This window comes from Amia ocellicauda, chromosome 3, assembly GCF_036373705.1.
Source record: "Amia ocellicauda isolate fAmiCal2 chromosome 3, fAmiCal2.hap1, whole genome shotgun sequence".
NCBI lineage: Eukaryota > Metazoa > Chordata > Actinopteri > Amiiformes > Amiidae > Amia > Amia ocellicauda.
Window position 1 is genome coordinate 12,003,357 of NC_089852.1, and position 27,494 is coordinate 12,030,850.

Sequence of the window (27,494 nt, forward strand, 5' to 3'; positions counted from 1 at the left end):
TTGAAAGTTGCATAATTACTAAGTGGTCATTAAATAATAATGATTTGCTATTATTTGGCTCCTACAACACTTTTAGAGTGTAGTTCCTTTTCAGGAGTTCCGATAAACCCCAATAGATGTATGCATAAGGTAATTAAGAGTTTATTATGGCCTAGACTTGGTTGACTAAGTGACCGATGACCTGATCATGATGATGAACCCATCACAACGCCCACCCCCAATACACACCCCCCACAAGGTGGAATGAACCAAGGAGCTGCTGCAAATGCGGGGTTTGGGGTTATACAAAGCCAAGAAGTATAAACCTTTTCACTGCACTCTGGTTGCATTATATATCAGTGTACAATTATCAGGCATTGTACATTAGTCCCTTTCAAGTACACTTGAATAAGGTACGTTTACGTTTCCACCTTTTCAGGGTCACTTTGCAAACAAAATCCTATCGACAGTGCTACCAATACAGAAGTTGTATTATAGTTAAGAAAAAATACATTTGAGTGTTTGAAATACAGTGACTTTCCAGTGCAGAATGTGTTCAGATTATTCTATTATAGACTACAATACTTCTACTACTACTACTACTACTACTACTACTAATTAATAACAGTAAGAAGAAGAAGAAAAAAGTATGTTATTATAAATATGACCTTTGGTCTTTACAGAAAGGGTGTGTGTGTGTCAGAGAGAGAAAGTGTGAGGGATAACTAACAAATTATATTCATTAAGCATCCCCCAATTGTCCAATGACTTTAAACCTCATCACTGGACGAATACACTATAATGATGTCATTATTGTGTGGCATGCTTTGTCTTGCTATGGTTCTGCCTCCCTCTCTATTTTGACAACAGTCCCAGCCCGGCGAGCTGATGTGCAAATGTGCATGTACATCAATAGCGCAACGCTTTCATGGCTGATCCTCCTCCTCCGAGCGACGTTTCCCTGACCTTGGGATTCTTGCTAATCTATGGCTCTGTTGTATTTGCTGTGTAGGTTTCCACTTTCTGCGCGAAACATCCCTTTCCACTTACAGGCTTCCTCTCAAAAAAGCTCCGCATCCTAAAGAAGGCAAGCAGAGCCAGACATGAGCGCACCGCCTCCAATCAGCGCCGGCCCTCCCGCAGCAGACAGGTGACGTCAGCGCTGTCTGGCTCTCGCCGCTCGGCGCGCTGGGAAGGAGAAGAGCGCTGGAGGAGGAAGAAGAAAAAACTCCCGGCACGCTGGCGGAACGGGGTCACGAACTATGACCTTTCACAGGAGAAAAACAATAACAAATAATTTTTTTAAAACCTGAGAACCCCAAACAACGTTTTTTCCCCCCCCCAGGAGGTAAGGCTTCACCCCACTTGCATGCCCTTTAAAAGGTATATTGAAACGCGTCGCGGCAAAACGAGGTGAATTTCACTTTGACTCCCCCGAGCTCCGGGAAGCTGGCGCCAGGTCCGGGCGTTGTGTTTTTAAAACCCGGGCGGTGCTGTGAGATGTTAGTCGTGTGTTTAAGGAGGAGGTTGGAAATGCATTTGTTTTGCGACATGTTTCTCAAAGCGTGTTTTAGAGCTCCGAGTTTGCGCAGACAAAAGAGCAGGGGAGCTGCTTTCGGTGTGTCACGCAGCTGAACCCGACCCTTTTACCTTTGCCATCCCGGGGACAGGGGGCTGGTTTGCCGGGGTTGTGTGCATATACAGACAGGCGGCTGCGGTGAACTGCGTGCCACCTTTGACGCATGAAAGCGACAACAAAGACCACGGGCATTTTGTAATTTTAAATCAATTTTACATGTATAGTCCAATGGCTGCTCGGCGTAACTTGGCGTTGTGCCAGATTCTCCATTTTGTTTAGTTTTTTTTTTGTCTTTGAATGCGTCTTAAATTCGGCCGGGACTGAAGGTTGAAGGACATTTCCCAAGACCAATCATAGCTCGGCAATGTGGACACGCCAATCGCAGAGCCAGCAGTGTAGCATAATGATGCGATTCTGTGTTGAACGTCTATAACACCCCTTCACATTGCACTGTGGTTGGGTTGCTGTAGCGCAGATTTCCGCAGTTCTGCACTGTTCTTGTAATGTAATTGGTTCAGTGGTGCAGATCTGTGCAGAACTGCGGAAATGTGCGCTACGAGAACGCGGCCAGTGCTCGGTCAGTTCGCCTTTGCTGAATCCGCTTCAGGGGACCAGTGTCTGTGCTGCAATTTAAACAAAAGCACAGGTTTTCCAGTTAGTGGTGCATTCATAATTTTAAATTATCCAATGCATTTCAAAACTGCCACGCCGAAAAGTTGTATGCCATGTTTGAGATCATCAGGGCAGAGCATCCTGTGGAATCAGTCTAATGTGAAAATGTCAAAATATTAGTAAAGTAACATGCTTTTACTGTGGGAATCTGTCTGCGGTAAACATCATTTTTAAATGTTTAGCTTTCCCCAAAATTTCAGTTTTGAGGAATGATAATAAAAACTCTAATAAAATGTTTCTATTGTAGATTAATGGTTAGTAATGTATCATTAAGACAACAGACGTTGATAGCACACGAGCAGTACAAAACTGACATTGTTTTTAAAAATGTGCATTTAAATGGAAAGCAATATTCAGTAACTAAATGGATTGAAATAGTCGATGTTAAAGAAAACCATCAGGGCTGTGCTCTTTTTTTTGACGATTTGTAAGGCAATAACTAATTTAATAATAGAAGTTGCATGTTGTTACATAAAATTGCCTTTTTGATCCTCTGTACAATGGGAAGCCGCTATATTAATTGGCTGCACTGACGTGTGCCAGTGATGTGTGGTTTTGTCACCCATGGCGTAATTAATTTTCTCCATTCTTTTGGATATGGGAAGTGTCTCTTTTACAATTAAACAGAACAGACAGTGCATTCTCTTCTTCTTGCATTCTCTTTACTTTTACTATTTGAATGTATTATCTGCCGCATTGCCAAAAGTAAACACAGTCAAAGCAAGTCGTTGTAGTTTAAACCCTTGGGAACACTGCAGAACACGGGAATGCCAATACAGTACAAAGCAAAGTATTACATAATTGTGTCACCTTATAAATATTGTATAACTCCAGTATGTGGTTATGTATCGGCCCAATTATAAATGTTGCAAGTCTGAGATAATTAAAACCATTTTCTTTATGATGATATATGATTATATAACTATTGGCAAATGTATGTGTATACTATCAAATAATGTATTGTAATGTAATGTAATGACTGAGAACTAGTTTTAAACTATGTTGGCTGCTTTTCTGCATAAGTAGAGAGTAAAGTGTGTATTTTAAACAGTTCTAGTGCCTGGCAGAACAATAGATTAAACATCTATGGCATTGTGTAGATTAATCACTGAATCCTGTTTTACAATACAATTCAAACTTGTTTGTGGACCTTTTAAGTCTGCAAGCAACAAATAGTTTTGTGGTATAAACTTCCCTGCTCTTGACCTAATGCCCTGTAAAGCTATAGCCTACTTGTCTTTTTCTTACATGTCATGTTTGTTGACTAGAGAGGGAGTAGCCCTCAAGCCATTTCTTATGCTGTTTTTCTAACCTTGTGTCCAAAAAATACTGCAAGTAATGCATTCCCTCTAATAATGGTCTTGTATGTAAATGACATTCCTTTGATTGATTCCTTTGTAATCGAGTACTGGTTAGAACAGAACTGTGAGGCAGATGCTACTGTATGAAATGCAGAGAGCAGAGCAATAAAAATAGCAATGCAGGAAGAAGGCAAGATGATCCTGAAGGGAAGTGGAATCCTCAAAGTGATTAACTCCGCTGAACCGCAGGAACAGTTGAAAATGGTGTGAGAAGGAGTACCAAAAAAAACTTTCTCAACCTAGCCTTTTGTAGGGAATTGTTGTTCTGGGACACCTAAATGTATTTTTGCAGTAGCCAGAACTGAGAGGACTGATGTTATAATCAGGAAATGTCACAGTGAGGGGACATACAGTAATCCATGCCTTGCTGACATGCATGTATTGGATAGATACTGCTTCAGAGGAGAGCAAGATGTCTGTAATAGGCTGTGATGGAGGGATACAATATGGAAGGCAGTCAAGTGAAAATTATGTTGAATAATTCAAATAATGGCAGGCCTGATCGACATCATGAGATTTATTTTTTCTATGAAGAATTGCAATATAATGTTGCAGGGTATGCAGTTGAATTAATTATTCAGCCTTATATATTTTACTACAGCATACATTGCTTTGACTTAAAATAACAATAAACTGGGAAAGTCTTAAAATATTCCTTATCTTGAAACCATGAAATATTGTCAGGCATGAAAATATTATTGACCTATAACGGCATTATAATTTGACACTGTATAAGAAAATTACATTTCTAACATTTCTAGTTCAGTGAATTGCTGTCACAAGCAAAGACTTTGGAGGTTCTGGGATTCTTCGGGACAGGAATTAGGAAGCAAATTATTTTTTCAGAACTTCATAGGCTTTGATTTGTCCATGTAATCTTGTCTCCTCAGCATAAGACATCTAAATGAAACTTCTTTAAGAAAGTAAAATAAACAGTCGTACAAAATAATGTGATTCAGAACAGTATACCAGCTTAATTTGACATTGGCTGATAGAAGCTGCTGGCTTCTTTCCAAACAGGTTTCGCTAATGATCTTACATCGCCATGGCAACCACTATGGAGGTGCTAGCTCAGCAGATAGTGGACACAGAGCAGGTGGCTGAGGTGAGTGACAGACGATACAGTACTAGCTGACACGCTTTTGTCTTCTCCATGGAGGTTGTTCCCAATGCATACTCGTGCTGTGTCATTTTGTCTTGGTCTCATTGACAAACATCGGAAAAGGTGTAGGTTATTTGGAAACGTGCCTCATCTGAATCCTACCATGGCTGTTATGTTGGCTGGAATATTCAGTGTGGGGAAATGTGCTTGCCCTACTCAAACAGCCTGACTGATCTGCTGCATCAAATTGGTATGGTACAGTGCCAGAAAAGTTGTTTAAAGGAGTTACACAAAGGATTGATAGAGCTCATGTATCAATCTGTGTATAATAACTTGCAAGATCCCAGTCACATTATTGAAAGACAATACATTTAAGCGTTGCGGAATGCCTTGTATACCTCAAACAATAATGTTGCTACCAGTAGATATGTATGCAATATATCTTGCATCCAATCATTGTTTATTTTGATTATTCTGTATCTCAGTTTGAATAATATTGACCTGATGACTGGAGAAAGTCCTCCTCAATCATCCTATTCTGTGTCAGGTGCTAGGCGGTTGAGAGAGACTTTTTTTATTTTTAGATACTATCTCCCGCTCACACACACATACACACACTCCAATTTATTTTAATGAAAAAGTAAAACAAGTAAAAATTGTCCTCTTAAATCTGTGGTTGGGACTGCTCAACCTTCTCTGGAACTGCAATTAAAAAAACAAATGATAAATGTAATCCAAAACTAAAAGACTCAGTCGCTCAGTGATTTATGTATGTGACAAAAGGGGGTTTTATCTCTTTTATTAGAAGTTTCCAGAAAAATAACTGTACAGGACAAGGGCAGATTTACAGGTACCCAGTTCAAACAGTGCAGTATCTGAAAGGACACTAACTGCTAAAAACATGGCATGTAACACTGTGTGGTCTGAGGTGCTCTCAGTTATTCGAACGTGAAGTGTTGCTTACAGTTATCATTGCTGGAGAAGTAAAAGTGATAATAAACTAATTATTTTATGGCTGATTATTTTTGGGCGACACTTTTGTCTCGCTGACAACACAGTTTTATTTGGTCTTGTTTTCCTTAATTATTTTCTCTCTCGGTAACATAATACTAAACAGAAAACAAATGTAGAATCTGACTGGGTAAGACCAAGTTTCCGTTATTTACTTATTAAAGAAGTGTTAATCCTTCTGGCAGTTGCATTAGTTTTGTTTGCCAGAAGCTTCTTGCTTTGCCGCCCAACAACACATTGAAAACCTGCCGTCGAGTTCTGGTCTTGTTATTGGCGATTGGAGGGTGGGCTGAAGTTTGTACTTAATCTGGATCTCATTGATGATATTGCGTATTAAATCCTCTGAATTAATGAGGCCTAACAGAATAGCGCTGATATATTTCAGGCAAGATTGATGTGAAATATATTGTATTACTAATAGTTTTGCATGTAGTGTAGTTATATTGTGTCTTGTCTAATGTACAGGCAATCTCCAAGGGTCCCCATGTGAAACAGATGATGGATTGTGCAGCATTTCTCCTAGAAAGGTTTTAGCTAAATAGATATATAATATGCTGTCATAGTACTGAGGGAAAGTTTACTCAAGGATGAGAGATGTGTTTCTTTTTCTTTTTCTTTAGTTAATACGTAGAAAGCAGGTTTAAAAGATGTTAATCTGGAATTCATTTCCCACACAGATATTTTTTGTGTATTTCCATGGGTTTCAAATGTTGAAATGCTTTTTTGAGACATCAGAATGAACAGAATTTTGAAACTGCATCATGTTAATATACACAACTTTAAAAAAGAAAGCATGATTTAATATACATTTTTAATGTTTCCTATCAGAATGGAAGTCACAAAGTAGTGCCATTGGCATTCAGTTACATTTTATATGCTATCTTCTAAAGCCCCCTGTGACTGCAGTCTTTTTAAACAGGATTAAATGCAAATAGAAATAATTCAATGTGTAGAAATTGTAGTTGTATGTATTGATGTATTTACCAAACATTATTTTTGTATAATAATAATAATAATAATAATAATAATAATAATAATAATAAAGGAAATGTCTGCTCCATGCAAAGTGTCATGATTCTTTGTCATGAAATGCATTGAATGCCATGCATTAGCCATCCTTTGTTATAATAAGATTGTACTTAATACCAGTCTCTGGGGAGCTGCTAGGCAAAACAGAGATGTTAAGATCTGCCTTTGAGCAAGAACAACAATTTTTACGTACGGTCTGCATGAAATGTAGAGCAAATACCTCTAAAAATTAATTCCTCAGCCTATTGTAATGTATATTCTTATAACTGACCTGTAATTTAAACTCTCCAGTATAGATTTAATAGCAGGAAACCTAACGCTCGTTTACATATACATTTATCTACATAAAGTAAGATTTCTATCAAAACAGGAGTCGGTACAATTGGGACAATAAAAAAAAAAAGAGGTTTTCAGTCAATGGCAGTTTTTTAGCTTCTTGTGATTTATTGCTTTTTCTCATTTAAATAATGTACATGTCTGTCTGTGGTGGTGTAAAGGGAGGCAGAAAGATGAAGTGACCTGTTTTTTCCCCTGTAAAAGACCACAGTGTAACATCACCTCCCATGGAAATCATGCAGGTGAAAATCTACAGAGGCACGGTGACCTAGGCTGAAGCTCCCCAGATGAAATTAATCACATTATTAGACAAATTGCCTCAGCAGCTGGCAAAATAGCAGGAACACGTCGATTCTGCTTCCTTGGTTACCGGGGACTGATAGTGCACTTGACCTTCAGAGGAACAGGGTCACAGAGAGGGCATATTTGAACAATTCTGTCTGCCTTTATAGGCTCTCTACTCCAAGCATATGGACAGACAAAACAAGGACTATTATTACACTGCAGCTGATAAAGCTTTGATTTGGACCTCTGGCTTTTTCATCTTGAAACCTTTCATATGAGAAATATGTGCAGTCCTGCAGGAGGCTTTTGACGCTGTAAGTACTGTAACCTCTATGCAGCCTTTCAGTTCCTGGAAGCACAATAGAGGTGTCTGTAGGAAGCTTAACTGTTCATGTTGCAAATGCAGACCTTGCTCAGCATAGTCTTTTTAATTTCTGTTCAAGGGGCACATAGGATGAGATGAGTAGCATGATTGTTCCTGCTTTTATAATATGGGTTCTTTCCTGTCAAAGATAAGTGTTGTATTTTACTGTAGTAGATCACACACAGTGGAAGCAGTAGTAATGTATACGCATTAGAAGTAGAAGAATTCCAGGGTTTAATTCCCCTGTTAATTATAGAACGCTTCAAGAAAAGTTTTGTTGCGCTATAGAAGAGACAGTTAAATTAATGTTTTAGAAACAATGTAACATATAACGCCAGCCACAAGATATTAATAGCAGTCTGCAGTATCTCTGTAGATATTGTTTATCTTTGCTCACAGTAATGTAAAAGCATTAGGTCTAGCATACCACTTCCTTTGGAGAAAAAAAAATATATAAGAATATTTCTGGGTCACACTAGGGCAAATGTTAACTAGTTCAGCTGCATAATTCATGTTAGGCAGGATTAAGACAAAGGAAGCACCAGTGAATAACCTTACATTAACATTCACTGAATTTTCATGACCATTAAATTTGTTTCACCAGGATTTGCAGTACCAGCTGCTGCATAAATTCAGGGTTCTGCTGCTCATTATGCTAAATCCCTTAATTGTATTCTTGCTGTGTTTCTGGATCACCTATTGGGGCTTTGAAATTTATATATCAATTAAGCAATGTGATTATGGTGTGTATTTCAGGTAATGATAGCGAAATACTTTTTGTTACCATATACAATGTGTGTTTCAAGAGAGGCTGTTTAACAATTATTGTAAAAAAATACTTTGAAATTAAAAAAATAAATAAAAATGTGATGTATATTCTTCTATATATCTTCTATATCATACATAGATGGATAGTGTAGTACTGTTCCTTGGGAAAACAATGGGCCATGACAAGGATTTAATTAAGAGGTATGTACTGAGGGACTGCCACACATGTGCTCAGAGATCACAATTCTCACAATACCTCTGCATTACGCTGAAGCTTATTTGTTAAGACACAGATGTTTTCTGGGCTCACAGCAGTGCAATTGCGGTGGCAAAATATTTTTCGTTGAAACATAGTAAATGTATGGTTTTCCTGTTACAATGCTTCCTCATTTTAAATAAATAATGGAGATCCTGTATAATACTCTTCTTGGAAAGGGTAGATAAGAATGAATCGAGTAGTTTTACAGGCATGTATTTTATTGTGACTGTTGTGCAGTAGTAATATTTCACTACTGTTAAAGAATACATTTATAGAATGTTTTCTCTCTCAACCTTTTCTTCAACTAGATATCTTTTTTTAGTATTGATGAAAGTTACAGTTGACTGCACAGGAAGACTGAAATTCACTTAATTATCTTTGTTAGAAATTGGTTCAATTAAACAAAGGAAGGAAGCTTTTTATTTCTAAATAAAAATCAAATTTCTTAACATACATATTTTTTTAATTGTATTATTAAATATGTCTTAATATCTAAATCACAGTTACTGCCTGTATGCTAATTTCATAATCTAAAAACAATTCCTGTGCTTGCCATAGCTGGGATTAAATTCCACAAAGGGTAGGGCCTTCAAATTCAAAATCTATATAAGTGAGTAAATGAATAAGGTTTATACACCGCTGTTCATTAATTTTGTGGGCCCCAAAAGTTCATAACACTGCTTCAGCACAGTCAATGACTAGATATGCATCTAAGTTTAAAGACAGCGGCCGAAGCCATTAAACACCAAGGTACTTATCGCATTACATCAACTCCTATTCTTGTTCAATGATCTGCATCTCTAAGCAACTCGAAGAGTTTCCATCTCATTTTAAACCTTGTGTAAGCCACATTATAGAGATACATCTGCTTGTAAAGGCAGTGTCATACACTGAGTAAGTGTAAAGAGACGTTTCTTCACCACTTGTTGTCTCTGCCCCTTGGGTCCTGGTCTAGTGACCTAGTTTGCTGGCATATTAACTTTGCTATCTTCTTCACTGAGATTGCATAGATTTCATGTACATCACACATGGAATTAATACTATTTTAATTGTATGCCGTTTTAATAATAATAATTATTATTATTATAAAAATAAGTGTAATAACTCCAGGTACTGTATATGCTAATGATAATAGTGGGAATAAAATTGTAACAAAATTCAGAAAAATATTAATTATGTATGGGCAATGGCTTGGCACAGTAGCAGTTTTCAATAACACTTTTGTATGTGATGTACCTTTTTTATATAATGTAAGATCCCCTCCAGGTATCTAGCTTCTCTGGCTAGTTCTACATCCCCAGCTGTATCAGAAATTGTTCTCTTGGCATTGTGCATTATTGTGTGGTAAAAACATATTCACTCACACATACAGGCTCAATGAAAAGGTTTATAAATAAAGTACAGTAAGGCACTGAGGGACCCAGGGGGCATGTTGTACATTCCTCTTCACTCCAGGCCTTAAATTACATGAAAAGATAACAATCTCAGTTTTTAGAAAGATAAACTAAGGACACTGAGTAGTGGTGGCCCAACATCCATCTTCTTTTAAAGCGGCATGACTGGAGGATGCATTTGTTAGATAAATTGAGGGTCACTGCAAATTGAACATGCTGGTTTGCTACAAGGTGATAACATGTTTCCTCTTTCAAATTGTCATCATCACTTTAATGAGCAGCCTGACACAAAGTGAGTGTTTCATATATGATCCCTTTAATCTTTGATCCTTTGCCAGCCAATTATTTGTGACATTAAAAGAAACTATAAAAGTAAACTAATTCTACATTGTTTGTCAGAGTAAAGCATGCAGTGTTGGACTATGTTAGTTAAATAAACACTTTTTATTAATTCTACTTTAAATGCTGGTGTTACATACTGCAGACAGTATTTTGCCTTTCATGAAAAAAATTGCATCCCTCTAAAATTGTTTTTGAGCAACTGGCTGTTGAAAGAGTATAATATCTTCCATTGGGATATTGGCTTTTACTCTTGAAATAAACAAACACACAGAAAAAAGTAATGATTGCTATGTATCTGAGCCCCCAGCTTCGGCTGATGATCAGAGCTAAAATAATGCAACGAATTTCAAAGAGTTTTTTCTTTTTTTCTGTGTGTGGGTGTGCTTGTGTGAAGAGAAGAACTGATCTGTACAAAACAACTAAGCCTGCTAACTATCGACAGCTTTTTCTGTATCTGTAAGATTAGGTCTATACAGTGGCATGAATAAGTTAGTATGATGGCTCATTAAAATTTTGATGACAAGCTGAAAGTGAAAAAAAAGGATTTGGACCATTTAATTTTGCATTTAGTGTAGCGCTAAGTTAACACCTGTTTTTTCCTAATGAGGAAAAAACACAAAGAAGTGGAGAAGTGTGGCTAACATCTTTCAGGGTGCTTATCTAAGCATTAACAAAAGCAAATTAAACATGATATTACTATTTTATGAATATAGCTCTTAATTTCTTAATTGTTTTACCATCTTTCAATGCACCTTAAGAGATGCATCCTTTTAGATTGCACCTGTAAGACCATTTTTATCTTCTCTTACACCTTAATAAAAATAAAATCAGATAGTCTAAGACGCTTTTGGTTTTTGTAACCTTTCCTATGTTCTTAAAGGAGTCTAAACTATGGAATAAATATTTCATCAAAATGGAGGTATTCTCTGAGATCATTAAACCGTTGTTCAAAATAAGTACATGAATCAATCAAACAGTCAGACGTTCTAAGGCATTGTCCAACTTTGACACTGCATAAAGGTCAGATCTCTTGTTCACCATAGTTCAGATGTCTGGATTACCATGTAATGGATGTGGATGATTTTCCATAGACATTGCCTCAGAAGGAGATAGGTCAGAAAAGATTAGGTGCATTTTTATGGCAAAAATATAGTTCAGATAACAGGACGTAAAATAGTGGTAAACTGTTATGAAACGGAGGGAGTGTGACTGACAGAAGTTAAAGGCATTGGATTCAAAGGAAGAGCAGGACTATAAACAAAATCACAAACCCTCGGAAGATGGGTAAAAGGGAAAATGCCATCTTGACAACTTGCCAGTGGTCACATGATAACCTGCTGTTTTTGTAAATGACTGTAACACCAGCATGACCAATGACTTGCACAAAACATTGAGAAATCACTTTAGCAACATTATAATCAGGGTTGTGATCAATGTGATTTCTTTTGTATTTCTGAAGTGTGGCAGTTTATACTTTTTAATCAAAAAACTTAAAAGCTCTTTTTTGTCCGGATTATAGAAACTGTATGCACCATTCTTCATAACAAGTTAACCCCCATTATTAATATAATTAAACGGGTACAAAAAACTCATAAATTGTTTATTGATTCACTGATGAGATTCTAATGATCATGGTTATATGATGGAGCCATAAATCAATAATATGATCAATTTTCTATCTGCATAGCAACTATCCATCTATAGTACACCTGCGACAGTGGTCCTTTCCATTCCCTTACTCCATAGCAACACATTATTTCCATCTGTGGTTGGCAGGACTTATCTACATACTAAAACTTCAGATGTTTCGCAGTCAACGTATCTTCCTCCAGCTCAGTCAGTTAGACCTGTCCCTTTGGTGGAGTTCCTGGTCTTTTTGGTTGTTGATATCAGCTGTTCCCTCCTTTCACACCTCATGAAGAAAGAAAGGACGACTTGGTGAATTCAGTCAATGTGATTGGCGGGTGGAACCTGGTATCAAGAGATCAGGGTCAAATTAGATAAAGGGTGGGCAATGATGCAGAGTTTCAAAAGACAATCAATCATTAAAAGGTCCTTCTTAAGATGGAAAATTAAGAAACAGTGTTTTATGAGCTGATATTGACGTGGCTGTGTTGTGTGATCCTGGCCAGGTCCAGACCGTGCAGACCTCCACCCCAGACTCCTCAGTGATGAGCAGCTCTCCACAGAGAATTCAGATCATCTCGGCAGACTCTGCAGTCACCTCTCCACAGCGCATACAGGTAGGCCTGGGAACTGTCTTTCCTCGCTCCCTCTATTCTTAATGCCAGCAGCGAAGCAGTGTGTCTTTAAATGTAAGTTTGATAGCCTGTTGTAGGGACAGTTTTATTATACCTGAAATTTTGCTTCAATGTGTAACTTAACCATTTAGATAACTAATAATATATATACACAAACACACATGTATGTATATGAGGGAGAGAGGTTGTTAACGGTTACATGTTTTTTGAATATGAAGAATGCCTCTTTACATTTATGTCTTTGTTTTCTTCCAGATTGTAACGGACCAGCAGACCGGCCAGAAAATCCAGATAGTCACAGCAGTGGATCCAACAAGCACTTCCAAACAACAGTTTATTTTAACCACTCCTGATGGATCTGGTGCAGGAAAGGTGATCCTGGCCTCCCCAGAGACGTCTAATACCAAACAGCTCATTTTTACAACAGCCGACAACATCGTGCCAGGAAGAATACAGGTAACTCCAACCTGCCTTCAGCTGAAGGAAAACTAGACACACAACACTCAAGAGCTATCTAAACATCAGACACCCAATTCAAGTGCCCGCTCTTCCAAAATCATCATAGATGAACGCAGAGGTGTTGCTAAGATTACAATATATTTGGGGCTTAGCCCACAGTCCAAACCCAAAGTAGGGGGGGGTCCAGGGGCATTTTCCCCCCAGAAGAAAAAAATAGATTTTGAACAGCTAAATGTATTAATCTGGTGCACTTTTTAATGAGTATTAATAAAGCTACTAAAGTCTAGCTAGCTAGACTTATACATTGTCAATCAGACATCAACTCTTTAGCTGCACTTCTGATATTGTTCTTGGAATATTTTCATTAAATCATAAATATCTATCTTAGCTATAAGTACTCACATTGTGTGGAAAAACGCTGTAATGTCTACCTTATGTCTCTTTGCTGGTTTCATCTTGATGCTTAGAAACAAATTGACTAGCTAGCTGGGTACCTTGCCACATTCAACGTCGTTAGCTGGCATAGGCAGTCTCACTACCGCCGACAGAGAGGACCCAAAATGTACTAGAGTAAAATTAATATAAGATGTGAGACACTGTGCTCTACCAAAAGGTTCCGGTCAGGTGCTTAAGCTGAAATGAAATCAAAATAAACAAAATTAGTGTTTCAGTCGCCAAATCAGTTGCAGAGATGCATATGAGTCATACATATGCTTCAGGGGAAACGGATTATGGCTTGAAGACTTATCAGTTGGATTCTACAAAGACAAAGTAAGGTCATCCCACTTTCTTCTTATGCTTAGCCCATGTTCCACAATATCACAGTGAGTGCAGGCTAGCTAGACCAGTGGTTCTCAAACTGTGCTGTCGCACACTGGTGTGTCTTGGGAGCTGACCAGGTGTGTCTTGGAATTAGTCTTATTTATGATGATTTACATAGCTATAATGTAAAGGTGTGCCTTTGAAATACATGTTTTCGTAAATGGTGTGCCTTGTGACAAAAAATTTTGAGAACCACTGAGCTATACTAGCTAGCTAGTTAAAGAGCCCTCTTCTTCACCAACCTGAGCTTGTAATGTTAGATGAGGCAGTGGCGTCCTGACTCATCTGCTGCTACAGCTACAGGAGATAACTCATCCTCATCCTCCACCTCCTCTAGCCTCACCTGCGCCTCCTTGCCTTTATGATCCTTTTTCTTTTTGTAAAAGCTTCTTATATCCATAGCCGCCCTTCAACTCAAGCCTTGCCTTAGTGAATTAGCTACCACCAGATGCCAACAATGACAAGACCTGTAACCAGTGCGCTCTCTCTCTCGGCTCATACATAATGTGCATGTGCCAAGCAATGTGAAGTAGATCTGCTGCTTGAATGACACACAGAGGGCCCAAAACATACTTGTGTTTTTGATCAACGATATCATATTATTTTCAAGGGCTTTAATGCATGATCGGAATGACAGATGAATAGATCCGGGGCTATTCGTAAAACATTCGGGGCTGTAGCCCCAGACACCCAGGCCTAATGACGCCGCTGGATGAGCACATACCTTAACTGATTTGATTTAACGAGAGTGAAATGAATTGACTCATCCAGGAAGGTTGTTTGCCTTGTGAAAGGTGTACTGTATGATTTATTATCAAGGTTAACAAAAGAAAAGACTCGTGGTGCTGCTGATTTTCTCTAAATGCTGGGCTTATTTTATTCACCATGGGTCAACAAGTTGAGTCCTCATATTTTCAATTAATAAAGACAGAGATCGAAGGGAGAGCAAAGGAAGAATGCAAAGGAAACTATAGAAGCTTGATTTAAGTGCCTATTTTCACTTTAATAAATAAATCGAACAAAGCAAAGCAGCTGATGCTTTCTGCTGAAGATGCCAGCACTTGTTAATTCTTCTTAATAACAGTATAAATGGTGGATGTAAGTGAGCTTGTGTTTTGTTAATTATATGTTTTCTGTTAATATAGTATATGCTAATGCTATAAGGTTTGGAACTAGGAACATATTTTGGACAGTGTGATTATAATAAGCAGTAAACAAGTTTGATAGTGTTGAGAGTTGCAGTTCAGGCTGCCACATCTACTTTATAAATGTACTCTATTTAAAACAATACTGCATGTGTTTTGGGTCTTAAACTATATATGCTGGATGTTTCAAATATATGCCTATCTTTAATATAGGCCTTTAAATGCTGGGGTTGTTTAAAGGACATTTTACTGTAGGTCTCTGTAAAGCCACAGAGACCGAAAGAATGACAGATTATCAGTTTGCACCTAAACAACAAATCTTTGGCCTTGTGATGACTTTCCTTTCTGAAAGGTTCTTTATTTATACGATTATAAGAGAAAAGCATTTTTATATAATATTATACTGGGAAAACTAGAGAAACAGGTGTGGGGGGTAAATTACATATACAATGTTTTTATGTGTAGTGTTTTCCCACCAGCAGGATATTTGACATGAAATGCTAAAATTTTCTCCCCACAGAGTAAAACCCTGTTCACGTTTCTCTGATTCCTATGGCTGTTTCAGATTGTCACAGATGCAGCTTCAGTGGAGCGTTTGCTGGGGAAGACGGATGTGGGCCGAGCACAGCCGGTGGAGTACTGTGTTGTGTGCGGAGACAAGGCATCAGGTATGAGCATCTGTGCTAACAGACACTTACAACAGCAACCACATACAGGCCTTTTTTATTACTGCAGAGACCATTTTAAGGGAACCAGCAGTTTGAGATGTTCCCTTTTGAAAAGTTTGCTTTTCCAGTATCTTCTTTTTTCCCTGTAGGTAGTGCACAGCTATCTGCTTTGAAACTCCTCTTATGTGGCAAATGTGGTTTACAGCTCTTCTTTTGTTCTTTCCTTTTTGTTCGCAGGTCGGCATTATGGCGCGGTTAGCTGCGAGGGATGCAAAGGCTTCTTCAAGAGGAGTGTGAGGAAGAACCTAACCTACAGTTGCCGTAGCAACCAGGACTGCATTGTCAATAAGCACCACCGAAACCGCTGCCAATTCTGCCGGCTGAAAAAATGTTTAGAAATGGGCATGAAAATGGAATGTGAGTTCTGTTACTGCAAGTTGTCATTTAATTAAAAATTTGTCCAAGTTTCAAGTCAAGAAAAAATGTATAATTTACATCTCATTTAATTATCAGCATAGATGGGTGTTTGCTTAAAATGGTGGAACTGCACACATTTTTCTAGATTCAATTTCATAAAAATATAGATTAATTTGTATTCATTTTGCTTTTTCAAAAATGTCCGTTTGTTTTCTGTCATGCCATGATACAGTGAGGGAAAAAAGTATTTGATCCCCTGCTGATTTTGTACGTTTGGCCACTGACAAAGAAATTATCAGTCTATAATTTTAATGGTAGGTGTATTTTAACAGTGAGAGACAGAATAACAGCAAACAAATCCAGAAAAACGCATTTCAAAAAAGTTATAAATTGATTTGCATGTTAATGAGGGAAATAAGTATTTGATCCCCTATCAATCAGCAAGATTTCTGGCTCCCAGGTGTCTTTTATACAGGTAACAAGCTGAGATTAGGAGCACTCCCTTTAAGAGAGTGCTCCTAATCTCAGCTCGTTACCTGTATAAGACACCTGTCCACAGAAGCAATCAATCAATCAGATTCCAAACTCTCCACCATGGCCAAGACCAAAGAGCTGTCCAAGGATGTCAGGGACAAGATTGTAGACCTACACAAGGCTGGAATGGGCTACAAGACCATCGCCAAGCAGCTTGGTGAGAAGGTGACAACAGTTGGTGCGATTATTCGCAAATGGAAGAAACACAAAATAACTGTCAGTCTCCCTCGGTCTGGGGCTCCATGCAAGATCTCACCTCGTGGAGTTTCAATGATCATGAGAACGGTGAGGAATCAGCCCAGGAGGGAGCTGGGACCATAGTCACCAAGAAAACAATTGGTAACACACTACGCCGTGAAGGACTGAAATCTTGCAGCGCCCGCAAGGTCCCCCTGCTCAAGAAAGCACATGTACTGGCCCGTCTGAAGTTTGCCAATGAACATCTGAATGATTCAGAGGAGAACTGGGTGAAAGTGTTGTGGTCAGATGAGACCACAATCGAGCTCTTTGGCATCAACTCAACTCGCCGTGTTTGGAGGAGGAGGAATGACCCCAAGAACACCATCCCCACCGTCAAACATGGAGGTGGAAACATTATGCTTTGGGGGTGTTTTTCTGCTAAGGGGACAGGACAACTGCACCGCATCAAAGGGACGATGGACGGGGCCATGTACCATGAAATCTTGGGTGAGAACCTCCTTCCCTCAGCCAGGGCATTGAAAATGGGTCGTGGATGGGTATTCCAGCATGACAATGACCCAAAACACACAGCCAAGGCAACAAAGGAGTGGCTCAAGAAGAAGCACATTAAGGTCCTGGAGTGGCCTAGCCAGTCTCCAGACCTTAATCCCATAGAAGATCTGTGGAGGGAGCTGAAGGTTCGAGTTGCCAAACGTCAGCCTCGAAACCTTAATGACTTGGAGAGGATCTGCATAGAGGAGTGGGACAAAATCCCTCCTGAGATGTGTGCAAACCTGGTGGCCAACTACAAGAAACGTCTGACCTCTGTGATTGCCATCAAGGGTTTTGCCACCAAGTACTAAGTCGAAGGGGTCAAATACTTATTTCCCTCATTAACATGCAAATCAATTTATAACTTTTTTGAAATGCATTTTTCTGGATTTTGTTGTTGTTATTCTGTCTCTCACTGTTAAAATACACCTACCATTAAAATTATAGACTGATCATTTCTTTGTCAGTGGGCAAACGTACAAAATCAGCAGGGGATCAAATACTTTTTTCCCCCACTGTAAGTGTTAAAAGCTGCAATGGCAACATGGGAAGATTCTTCCTCTTGCAATCTTGCAATTTAACTTCACAAATAAAGAAGATACTGAGAGTAGTAGTGGCCAGTAACATGATTTTAAACATCAGCACATTCCAGGACTTTCTGGATGTCATTTTAGCTTTTCAAAATAAGAACCACAATGAGTTATATATAGTCAAACTAATCAAGTAAGGTCTTTTTGATTGTGTGGTTGTTTGAATATGCGTGTGTATGGTACAATACAGGTGAACTTATTTTCCAGTCCTCTTGGCCGCATTTCTATTTTCTTTTCAGCTGTGCAGAGTGAAAGAAAGCCAATAGACTTGCCAAGAGAGAAACCTGCTAACTGTGCAGCCTCAACAGAGAAAATCTATATCAGGAAGGACCTGCGGAGCCCTCTCATTGCAACCCCCACATTCATCACAGATAAAGATGGCTCAAGGTAATTTTCAATGTGCTGCTCCAGTTCGCTTTGTTTTTCAAATCACAGTTGTTGAAATGTCTCGTTATGGTACCTCTTGTTTACCTTTTAGACACCCAAGTTCTTTATCAGCCTCTTTGGCCTAAGAGCCAAATAAAGCTCTATAAACTTAACAAACCATGATGTAAATTACATCCAGACATAAATGTTTAGAAAGCTTTTGGCACTGGAATATAAACAATATATATTAGTAACAACACACTGTATGTATTTATTTAGTATTTTAATTATATTATTAGATCCTTTTGAAGGTGTTCAATGAAGTTATCAAATCAAGCATGCAATAATAAATGCTGTAGATTTCACAGATTATGAGCTGGCTTGGAGTCTGAAACATCCCAGGCTTAATTAAAATGGTTCTTCTACTTGAAATGTGCCAGATGAATCTCTGTGATCACAAACTCAAGAATAAGTGCAGATGTAAGTGACAACATTCATATTTAATGTCCCTTTTATTCTATGTTGAATGTTCTTTTAGGTCTAGTCTCCTAGACCCTGGGATGTTAGTAAATATTCAGCAGCCTTTGATACAAGCAGATGGAACATTACTTTTAGCTACAGATTCAAAGGTGAGTCGTCACAAACTTTTCTTGCATATCTGCTGAGTTTTCTTTTATGAAGAACAGCCCTTGACACGTGTCAGCTTTGCAGTTTTAATCCCTGCTCGTTAGTTTGACATCAGCCTTCATTTCAGTGTGTTTATTTTTCTTGTTTCACTAAAAATAAAAGGTACATGTAAATCAGTTTCTTTTTTGTGTGTGTTTTTATTATAGGCTGAGTCTAGTCAAGGCGATTTGGGTACTTTAGCAAATGTGGTCACTTCGCTTGCTAACCTTAATGAATCCCTGAACAATGGAGACACCTCAGAAATGCAGCAGGAGGACCAGTCTGCCAGTGAAATAACACGGTATTGACCTTTGCACATACGGTTGACTTTTTCCACTAATAAAAACCATGAATATTATGCAGTCCACGTCTAACAAGTGATGTGCATTTTTGTCAGTATGCTAAAAGTAGAACACGCTCAGAAAACTGGACACAGTCACTTAAAATGCCTCACATCAGGTCCAGAAGGGCAGAGGCAAGTCTGCTGGTGGTGATGTAATGGTGTGTGTATGTGTCTCCCCCCCTCCTCAGTGCCTTTGACACTTTGGCAAAAGCACTGAACCCATCCGACACCAGTGCGGCCCAGAACCTCGCAGAGGGAGCCGACACAGCGGGGGGTGCCAGCATCCAGGTGATCAGCAGAGACCAGTCAACCCCCATCATCGAGGTGGAAGGACCCCTCCTCACAGACACACATGTTAGTTTTAAGGTTTGTATTCCTATGCTGATGAGAGAGCGTTGTGTTTCTGCGATTCGTGCATGAGTATAACGAAAAAAACACATTTCATTTATCTATGCTTTCAATGCTGCAATCTGAAACGCACAGAAAATACATTCCGGTTAGGACAGTCATCCAATTGCCAGAATACCTTTTAAAGTGTAATAGTTTAAATGTCTAGTTTTTGTAAAGCCACTCTGAGAACAGTAGTAATTAAACATGCAGTAAGTAAATCAACCAAGATGAAAGATACCATTGCATTTACCCACAGCAGGTGTGAAAGCAAAGAGTTTGAGATGTAATGCAAATTAACCTGCTAAGCTTAAATGAACAAGGGATATAATGGATGTATAAGGCAGTTAGGTCCTGTCTGTTTGTGTAGCTTTGTGACATCAGTCTAGAGTGAAACTGTTTTTTTCTCTGTGTTGTAGCTGACAATGCCAAGCCCCATGCCAGAATACCTGAATGTACACTATATCTGTGAATCGGCCTCTCGACTGCTGTTTCTTTCCATGCACTGGGCCAGATCCATCCCTGCATTCCAAGCACTTGGGTGAGAACCGTACAATGGTGAACGATAACACACGATTACAGATTTGTTAAGTGGATTGCTGTTATAGTCTAATTTTCATGCATTCGGTTTGATTGGTATTGAGGTAACATTACACATCGGGGGACTGTGCAAAAAAAATAAAGTAACTAAATGTAATGTAACTTTTATTCTCCCCCTCCCTCCCCAAGTCAAGATTGCAATACCAGCCTAGTCCGCGCCTGCTGGAACGAGCTGTTTACACTCGGCTTGGCACAGTGTGCGCAGGTCATGAGTCTCTCCACGATCCTCGCGGCTATCGTCAACCACCTGCAGAACAGCATACAGGATGGTACGTCATGTTGCTTGTTTCCTATAATGAGATCTCATAGTCACAATCCAATGCATCACTATATGAATGTTGCTGTCCCTCATAGTTAAAAATCTAAATTGCCTTTGTGTGTTAGCTCTAGTGTTTGTCCTTTCCTTTTTAAATATGAACATCTCTTGCAGTGTCTTGACTCCTGAGAGGGGCACACTGCTGCGGGAGATTTACAGTACTGGTGCAGGTGTAGGTCGGGACACTTTGTTGCTTTTCGTAGTTATTCTGTTCAATTTTTAAGATCACTTTAAAGATCTGTTTACATTTTGTTTCTGTGACCAAAATATTGCTGTAGAGAATAAATACAGGGTCATATTTTATAGAAAGGTGACTGCTGTTGTATTTTAATTTCTGTTTCATTATTTGAATGCTAAAAAGATGTGCACAGTTGCTCGTGAACAAAACAACCCTGCAGTGCTTGGTTGCTTCCACCTTTTTTGACCCTGGTGTGTTTTCCATGTTTTGTTGTATCCTAGACAAGTTGTCAGGGGACAGAATAAAACTGGTGATGGAGCACATCTGGAAACTACAGGAGTTTTGTAACAGCATGGCTAAATTGGAAATAGATGGATATGAATATGCTTACCTTAAGGCTATTGTACTGTTCAGTCCTGGTAAGTAGCTTGTTCAAACATATATATATATATAAAACATTTCAATGTATATATATCAAATTTCAATGTATATATATATCAAACTTTGATCTACATATATCAAGTTTCATTATTTATATATCAATTATCAAACTTCAATGCATATTTCAAACTTTGATCAATATATATTTCATTGTATAAATTTCAGACCTTGAAAATAATAAGAGACAACTTAACATCGATTTCTGAACTTGGAGTGGTCTCTTAATTTTTTCCAGAGCTGTATATTTATATTAATTAAATATATATATACAGTAATATTTTCCTGTTTGGCCCCCCATAATATACAGTGTGTGTATGTGTATATATATATATATAATGTATGTAACTTAAAAACATCCGTGCACTACAACGTCTTTACTTCTATGAGGTGCTGGCCCAAATAAGGCAAAAATATGTAGCCGCACTCTCACTTATTAGTTATTTAGACCAGACTTTTATATTATTACAATTTCATTTTATTGAATCACTCACAACGCGTTTCGACACTACTATGTCTTCATCAAGTAGCCTTTACAATTACCTAACATGTGTCTTTTAAATAACAATTAAAAAGTCAATTAAGAAATCAAGTAGTGTCGAAACGCGTTGTGAGTGATTCAATAAAATGAAATTGTAATAATATAAAAGTCTGGTCTAAATAACTAATAAGTGAGAGTGCGGCTACATATTTTTGCCTTATTTGGGCAAGAGGACAAATACATTAGAGTGTCTAGTTTGAGAAACAGACGCCTCACAGGTCCTCAACTGGCAGCTTCATTAAATAGTACCTGCAAAACACCAGTCTCAGCGTCAACAGTGAAGAGGCGACTCTGGAATGCTGGCCGTCTAGGCAGAGTTGCAAAGAAAAAGACATCTCAGACTGGCCAATAAAAAGAAAAGATTAAGATGGGCAAAAGAACACGGACACTGGACAGAGGAAGATTGGACAAAATTGTTATGGACAGACAAATCTAAGTTTGAGGTGTTCAGATCATAAAGAAGAACATTCGTGAGATGCAGACCAAATGAAAAGATGCTGGAGGAGTGCTTGACACCATCTGGCAAGCATGGTGGAGGCAATGTGATGGTCTGGGAGTGCTTTGGTGGTGGTAAAGTGGGAGATTTGTACAGGGTGAAAGGGATCTTGAAGAAGGAAGGCTATCACTCCATTTTACAACACCATGCCATACCCTGTGGATGGCGCTTGATTGGAGCTAATTTCCTCCTACAACAGGACAATGACCCAAAGCACAGCTCCAAACTATGCAATAACTATTTAGGGAAGAAGCAGTCAGCTGGTATTCTGTGGCCAGCACAGTCACCAGATATCAACCCTATTGAGCTGTTGTGGGCGCAACTTGACCGTATGGTACGTAAGAAGTGCCCATCAAGCCAATCCAAGTTGTGGGAGGTGCTTCAGGAAGCATGGGGTGAAATCTCTTCAGATTACCTCAACAAATTGACAGCTAGAATGCCAAAGGTCTGCAAGGCTGTAATTGCTGCAAATGGAGGATTCTTTGACGAAAGCAAAGTTTGAAGGACACAATTATTTTTATTAAAAAGCATTATTTCTAATCTTGTCAATGAATATATTTCCTATTCAAACTCATTTCATGTACGTTTTCATGGAAAACAAGGACATTTCAAAGTGTCCCCAAACTTTTGAACGGTAGTGTGTGTGTATATATATGCCAGGTTCATGTCTTCATGATGTATGTCTGACACATAAATCACCTGTATTATGCATGAAGTGGTGTAGGGAAGATTGATAACATCATGTGGTTACAGATTAAATTAGATTCATGATAAATTGATGGCAATTCTACTTTTTTCAATTATTTTTAGCCAAACTCATGTTTAGTTACCTGATATGTTTCAATCTGTATTTTAAGCGTCATTTGGTTTATTCATTTTTATTCTAAATTGAGATTAGTTTATTCTTCATAAGAAGAACAATATTGTCATTATATTGCATTGCAAATCCCCCTGTCCATTTTAGACATCTGTCCACTGACGCTGCGAAATCAGCAGCAAATCCAAAAAATCACTGAAGCTTGCAGTGTGTCTCGAGAAAATATGGAGTTTTAAGTGTATCTCTATTACTTAATAAATAGTAATGTAATTATCGTAATAGAAAAAACGATGCATTGTAAAATGAGCAGATGTATTCCTGTGTGTTCATTCAGATCACCCCGGCCTGAGCAGTATGAATCAGATCGAAAAATTTCAGGAGAAGGCACAGATGGAGTTACAAGATTATGTTCAGAAAACATATCCAGATGACACTTACAGGTATGGCTATAAAAACTGTTTTATGAGAAATAATCTGGACTTTGGAATGTTTGACTGTAGTTTAGCCCTTAGCCCTTTTGGAGACATCATAGTGAGGTTCTCTATGAGATGGTCCTAAGTATATTAGAGGATGCAGCTACAGGTCAGTGAGGAAAATCGTATGTGCTTTGTTGAAGACTCACAGTTTAAGAAAAATGTAATGCCTGATTTCTAAAACTTCATGAAATTCATATTTTCTGTTTTCTAGATTAGCACGTATACTGATGCGTCTCCCAGCACTTCGGCTAATGAGCTCCAGCATAACTGAGGAGCTGTTCTTCACTGGCCTCATAGGGAACGTTCCCATTGACAGTATAATACCTTACATCTTGAAAATGGAAACAGCAGAATACAACAGCCAGATCACAGGGACCTCTGCATAGTCTGTACTTTCAGCATATAGCCACTGTTTAAAGCTGGCGTTTTTATTTATTTTTTTTAATGTCTTTTGGTTCTTATTGCTTGATGCAAAGCAGAGAAAAAAGAAATGTATCAGGGCTACAGTCTACACTTTTTTTTTCCCACATGTACTCTTATCACTGCGTCAGGCCTATTGTAAATTAGAAACAAAGTTTCATATGTGATTACTATCTTAAAAGATTAAATAATGGAGATGTAAGACTCCAAGTGCACCTTCAGATAAGATTCCGTTGCTGGACCAGATTTCTGCTCATACTTTGCATCTGAAATGGAATGAGTCTCCTCAAATTGTGTTAATGCCTTTCTATTCATTTTTAATAGTGTTATGGCAAATATTGGCAGCGGTACCATCTTTTGTAAACATTCAGTTCGTTAAGCCTTTTTTAATGTTTTTTATTAAAATGCAAGTGTTTTGTTTATAATAAATAATACTAACCATATAAGTTCTGCTACTGCTAATGATAGCAAGTTTTGACAAACACGTTTAATGCCATATAATTAATATGAAAAGCCTTTACATGCCATTTACTAAAACACAATTGAAGTGTGCAACATTAGGTAGAAATATTAAATTATATAAATGTTTATTAGATAATAAGTGATTTACATTTACACCATGAAGGTTGTACTAGCTATTCAATACAAACGTCTGGATAAGGAAGCTTTACCTTTAACAATAAGCAATGTTTACGGGAATGTTGAATTTCTGATCCTATTGCTGTCTTTTAGGCAGGTTAAACAGTTGCCAGTACCACACTGAGCAGTATTTGACTGTATTGTGGTAGTTGTGCTTAAGTTCCAGACTTCTCAGTTCAAGTAGTTTGGAATTGACCAGAACCTTGATATACAATATATATGCTTTTTCTTATTCCGTGTAATAATATTTTGAGCACTTTTTTCATTTTTTTTCATGGGTGCAAAATCAAATGGTTGTATTGTGTTTCGTGTAACTAGCAATTACACAATAACATCAGTGGCTTTCTCTTGATTATGGAAGGAAACAAGCATGCATTTCTAAATCAAAACAAAAAATGAAAATAATTTAAATTTACAGTTTCTTAACACAGTTAAGAATCTAATACTTACATGCTTCATTGTGAGGTACTGCAAATATATATTTCAAATTGAATGCCTATAAATGTATTTCTTACATTGGAAACTCATTATGAATTAAATTTAGCCTAGCATTCACCAGTAAAGAATGATTCGGTATAACTGTAGGTGCAGGCAGTTCAATTATTAGATATATTATTCCTTGTTACAGATAAGTTTTGATTCAGACCCCTACAAAATGTAATGCATTGCTTATAAAGTCCCAGACTTAAAAATCTTATTAATGGAGCCTGATTCTAAATTGGACCCTTCATCGTGTTTTGTATGTAAAATCTAACACTTTAATTTGCTGCCATGACAATCAAATGCTGTATGAGATGCTCGCTATGTTGTGAAAGAGTAGCAGTTTCTTGATTTATGATTTTTTTTCTGTCTGTTTGTTTTTAAACATGTTAAGCCTTCTATCTTCACAGAAGAATAAAAAATAAAGGGTTTGCAGACTAGTAAGGCTTTGTACATCAGCTTACATGCTGTACTTCATAGTTCCATGAAGAGTGACAAACACTGTGGGTCTTATGTGAAGACATGCTTTTGCTTTTGTCGTTTTACAAGCAAGAACTCTTGTTTCCTTGATTTGAAATGAATTATAGTGTTGTAAATAGGTTTTTGTCTGCGTGGCAATGTTTTCTTTTGCATAGCAAAGCATTTCAGAATATTAAAAGAATTACTAGCTGTTGCATTCTATTTTTTTTTTTTATTAATATAACATTCAAATAAATATGATGTTAAAAATGCACGCTGTATATGGAGAGGTGATGGAAAAAATATTTTGTTTCTAAAACATTATACCTTGATGTATAGTTAAGTTTTGGTTTTCCACTCCAAAATAAAGCTGTAATTTAAACTGTTTAACTCTGGTTCAAAAGGTGATGAAGAATGTGAAGCCATGTCAATCCATAAAATCCACAGTATTTGGTGAAATAGAATAAATGTTTGACTTAATTTTTAACCTAAAGTGTATGTATATTAATGATTTGATCTCCAGGTTTTTAAAACCTATCAAGACTGTTGCTTCTCACTGTTCTTTTATGTGAATTTGGCTTTGTACTGTACATGTAATTTCATTAAAAATGAGTGCATGTTCTTTTTTAATCTGAAACTTTTATAATCTAATCAGTGTCTTCAATCCTGAAGAAGAGTTGCATTGTTGTTTTTGTATATAGAGCATTGCAGTGCATGGATTAGCTTATGCATTTTATTAAATGCTGTAAAAATGTGGAGTTACAACGTTGTGGCTAAAAAAAGATATTACTACCTAAAGGAGCAGTTTATACAATTAAAAGTACTTAAAGCAGATCTGTGATGTCTTGTGTCATTGAATACTGAAAACAAAAGACAAATCATAAGTCTTCTCTGTCTGCAATTTGCCAAGTTTGTTTACATACAGTGAGGGAAAAAAGTATTTGATCCCCTGCTGATTTTGTATGTAGGTGTATTTTAACAGTGAGAGACAGAATAACAACAAAAAAATCCAGAAAAATGCATTTCAAAAAAGTTATACATTGATTTGCATGTTAATGAGGGAAATAAGTATTTAATCCCCTATCAATCAGCAAGATTTCTGGCTCCCAGGTGTCTTTTATACAGGTAACGAGCTGAGATTAGGAGCACTCCCTTTAAGAGAGTGCTCCTAATCTCAGCTCGTTACCTGTATAAGACACCTGTCCACAGAAGCAATCAATCAATCAGATTCCAAACTCTCCACCATGGCCAAGACCAAAGAGCTGTCCAAGGATGTCAGGGACAAGATTGTAGACCTACACAAGGCTGGAATGGGCTACAAGACCATCGCCAAGCAGCTTGGTGAGAAGGTGACAACAGTTGGTGCGATTATTGGCAAATGGAAGAAACACAAAATAACTGTCAGTCTCCCTCGGTCTGGGGCTCCATGCAAGATCTCACCTCGTGGAGTTTCAATGATCATGAGAACGGTGAGGAATCAGCCCAGAAGGCAGCTGGGACCATAGTCACCAAGAAAACAATTGGTAACACACTACGCCGTGAAGGACTGAAATCCTGCAGCGCCCGCAAGGTCCCCCTGCTCAAGAAAGCACATGTACAGGCCCGTCTGAAGTTTGCCAATGAACATCTGAATGATTCAGAGGAGAACTGGGTGAAAGTGCTGTGGTCAGATGAGACCAAAATCGAGCTCTTTGGCATCAACTCAACTCGCCGTGTTTGGAGGAGGAGGAATGACCCCAAGAACACCATCCCCACCGTCAAAC

General features: G+C 38.0%; 1 protein-coding gene across 4 annotated transcripts; it reads left to right on the forward strand.

The window, feature by feature from the left end:
• The first annotated feature begins 894 nt into the window (after positions 1-894).
• Positions 895-26,565, forward strand: nr2c2 (nuclear receptor subfamily 2, group C, member 2). Of its 4 annotated transcripts, none has more exons than XM_066698186.1 (14): positions 895-1,327; positions 12,614-12,724; positions 12,998-13,198; positions 15,734-15,836; positions 16,074-16,253; positions 18,349-18,496; positions 19,014-19,104; positions 19,309-19,442; positions 19,673-19,850; positions 20,291-20,412; positions 20,601-20,740; positions 21,247-21,384; positions 23,592-23,697; positions 23,945-26,565. In XM_066698186.1, exons 2-14 carry the CDS (start codon positions 12,653-12,655, stop codon positions 24,117-24,119), a joined length of 1,788 nt encoding a protein of 595 aa, XP_066554283.1. In that variant the 5' UTR covers positions 895-1,327; positions 12,614-12,652; the 3' UTR covers positions 24,120-26,565. The 4 variants fall into 4 exon arrangements, with proteins under 4 accessions (XP_066554283.1, XP_066554282.1, XP_066554281.1 ...); XM_066698185.1 differs by lacking the exon at positions 895-1,327 and adding an exon at positions 4,297-4,696 and having other exon boundaries at positions 19,673-19,838; XM_066698184.1 differs by lacking the exon at positions 895-1,327 and adding an exon at positions 4,299-4,696.
• The last annotated feature ends 929 nt before the right edge of the window (positions 26,566-27,494 follow it).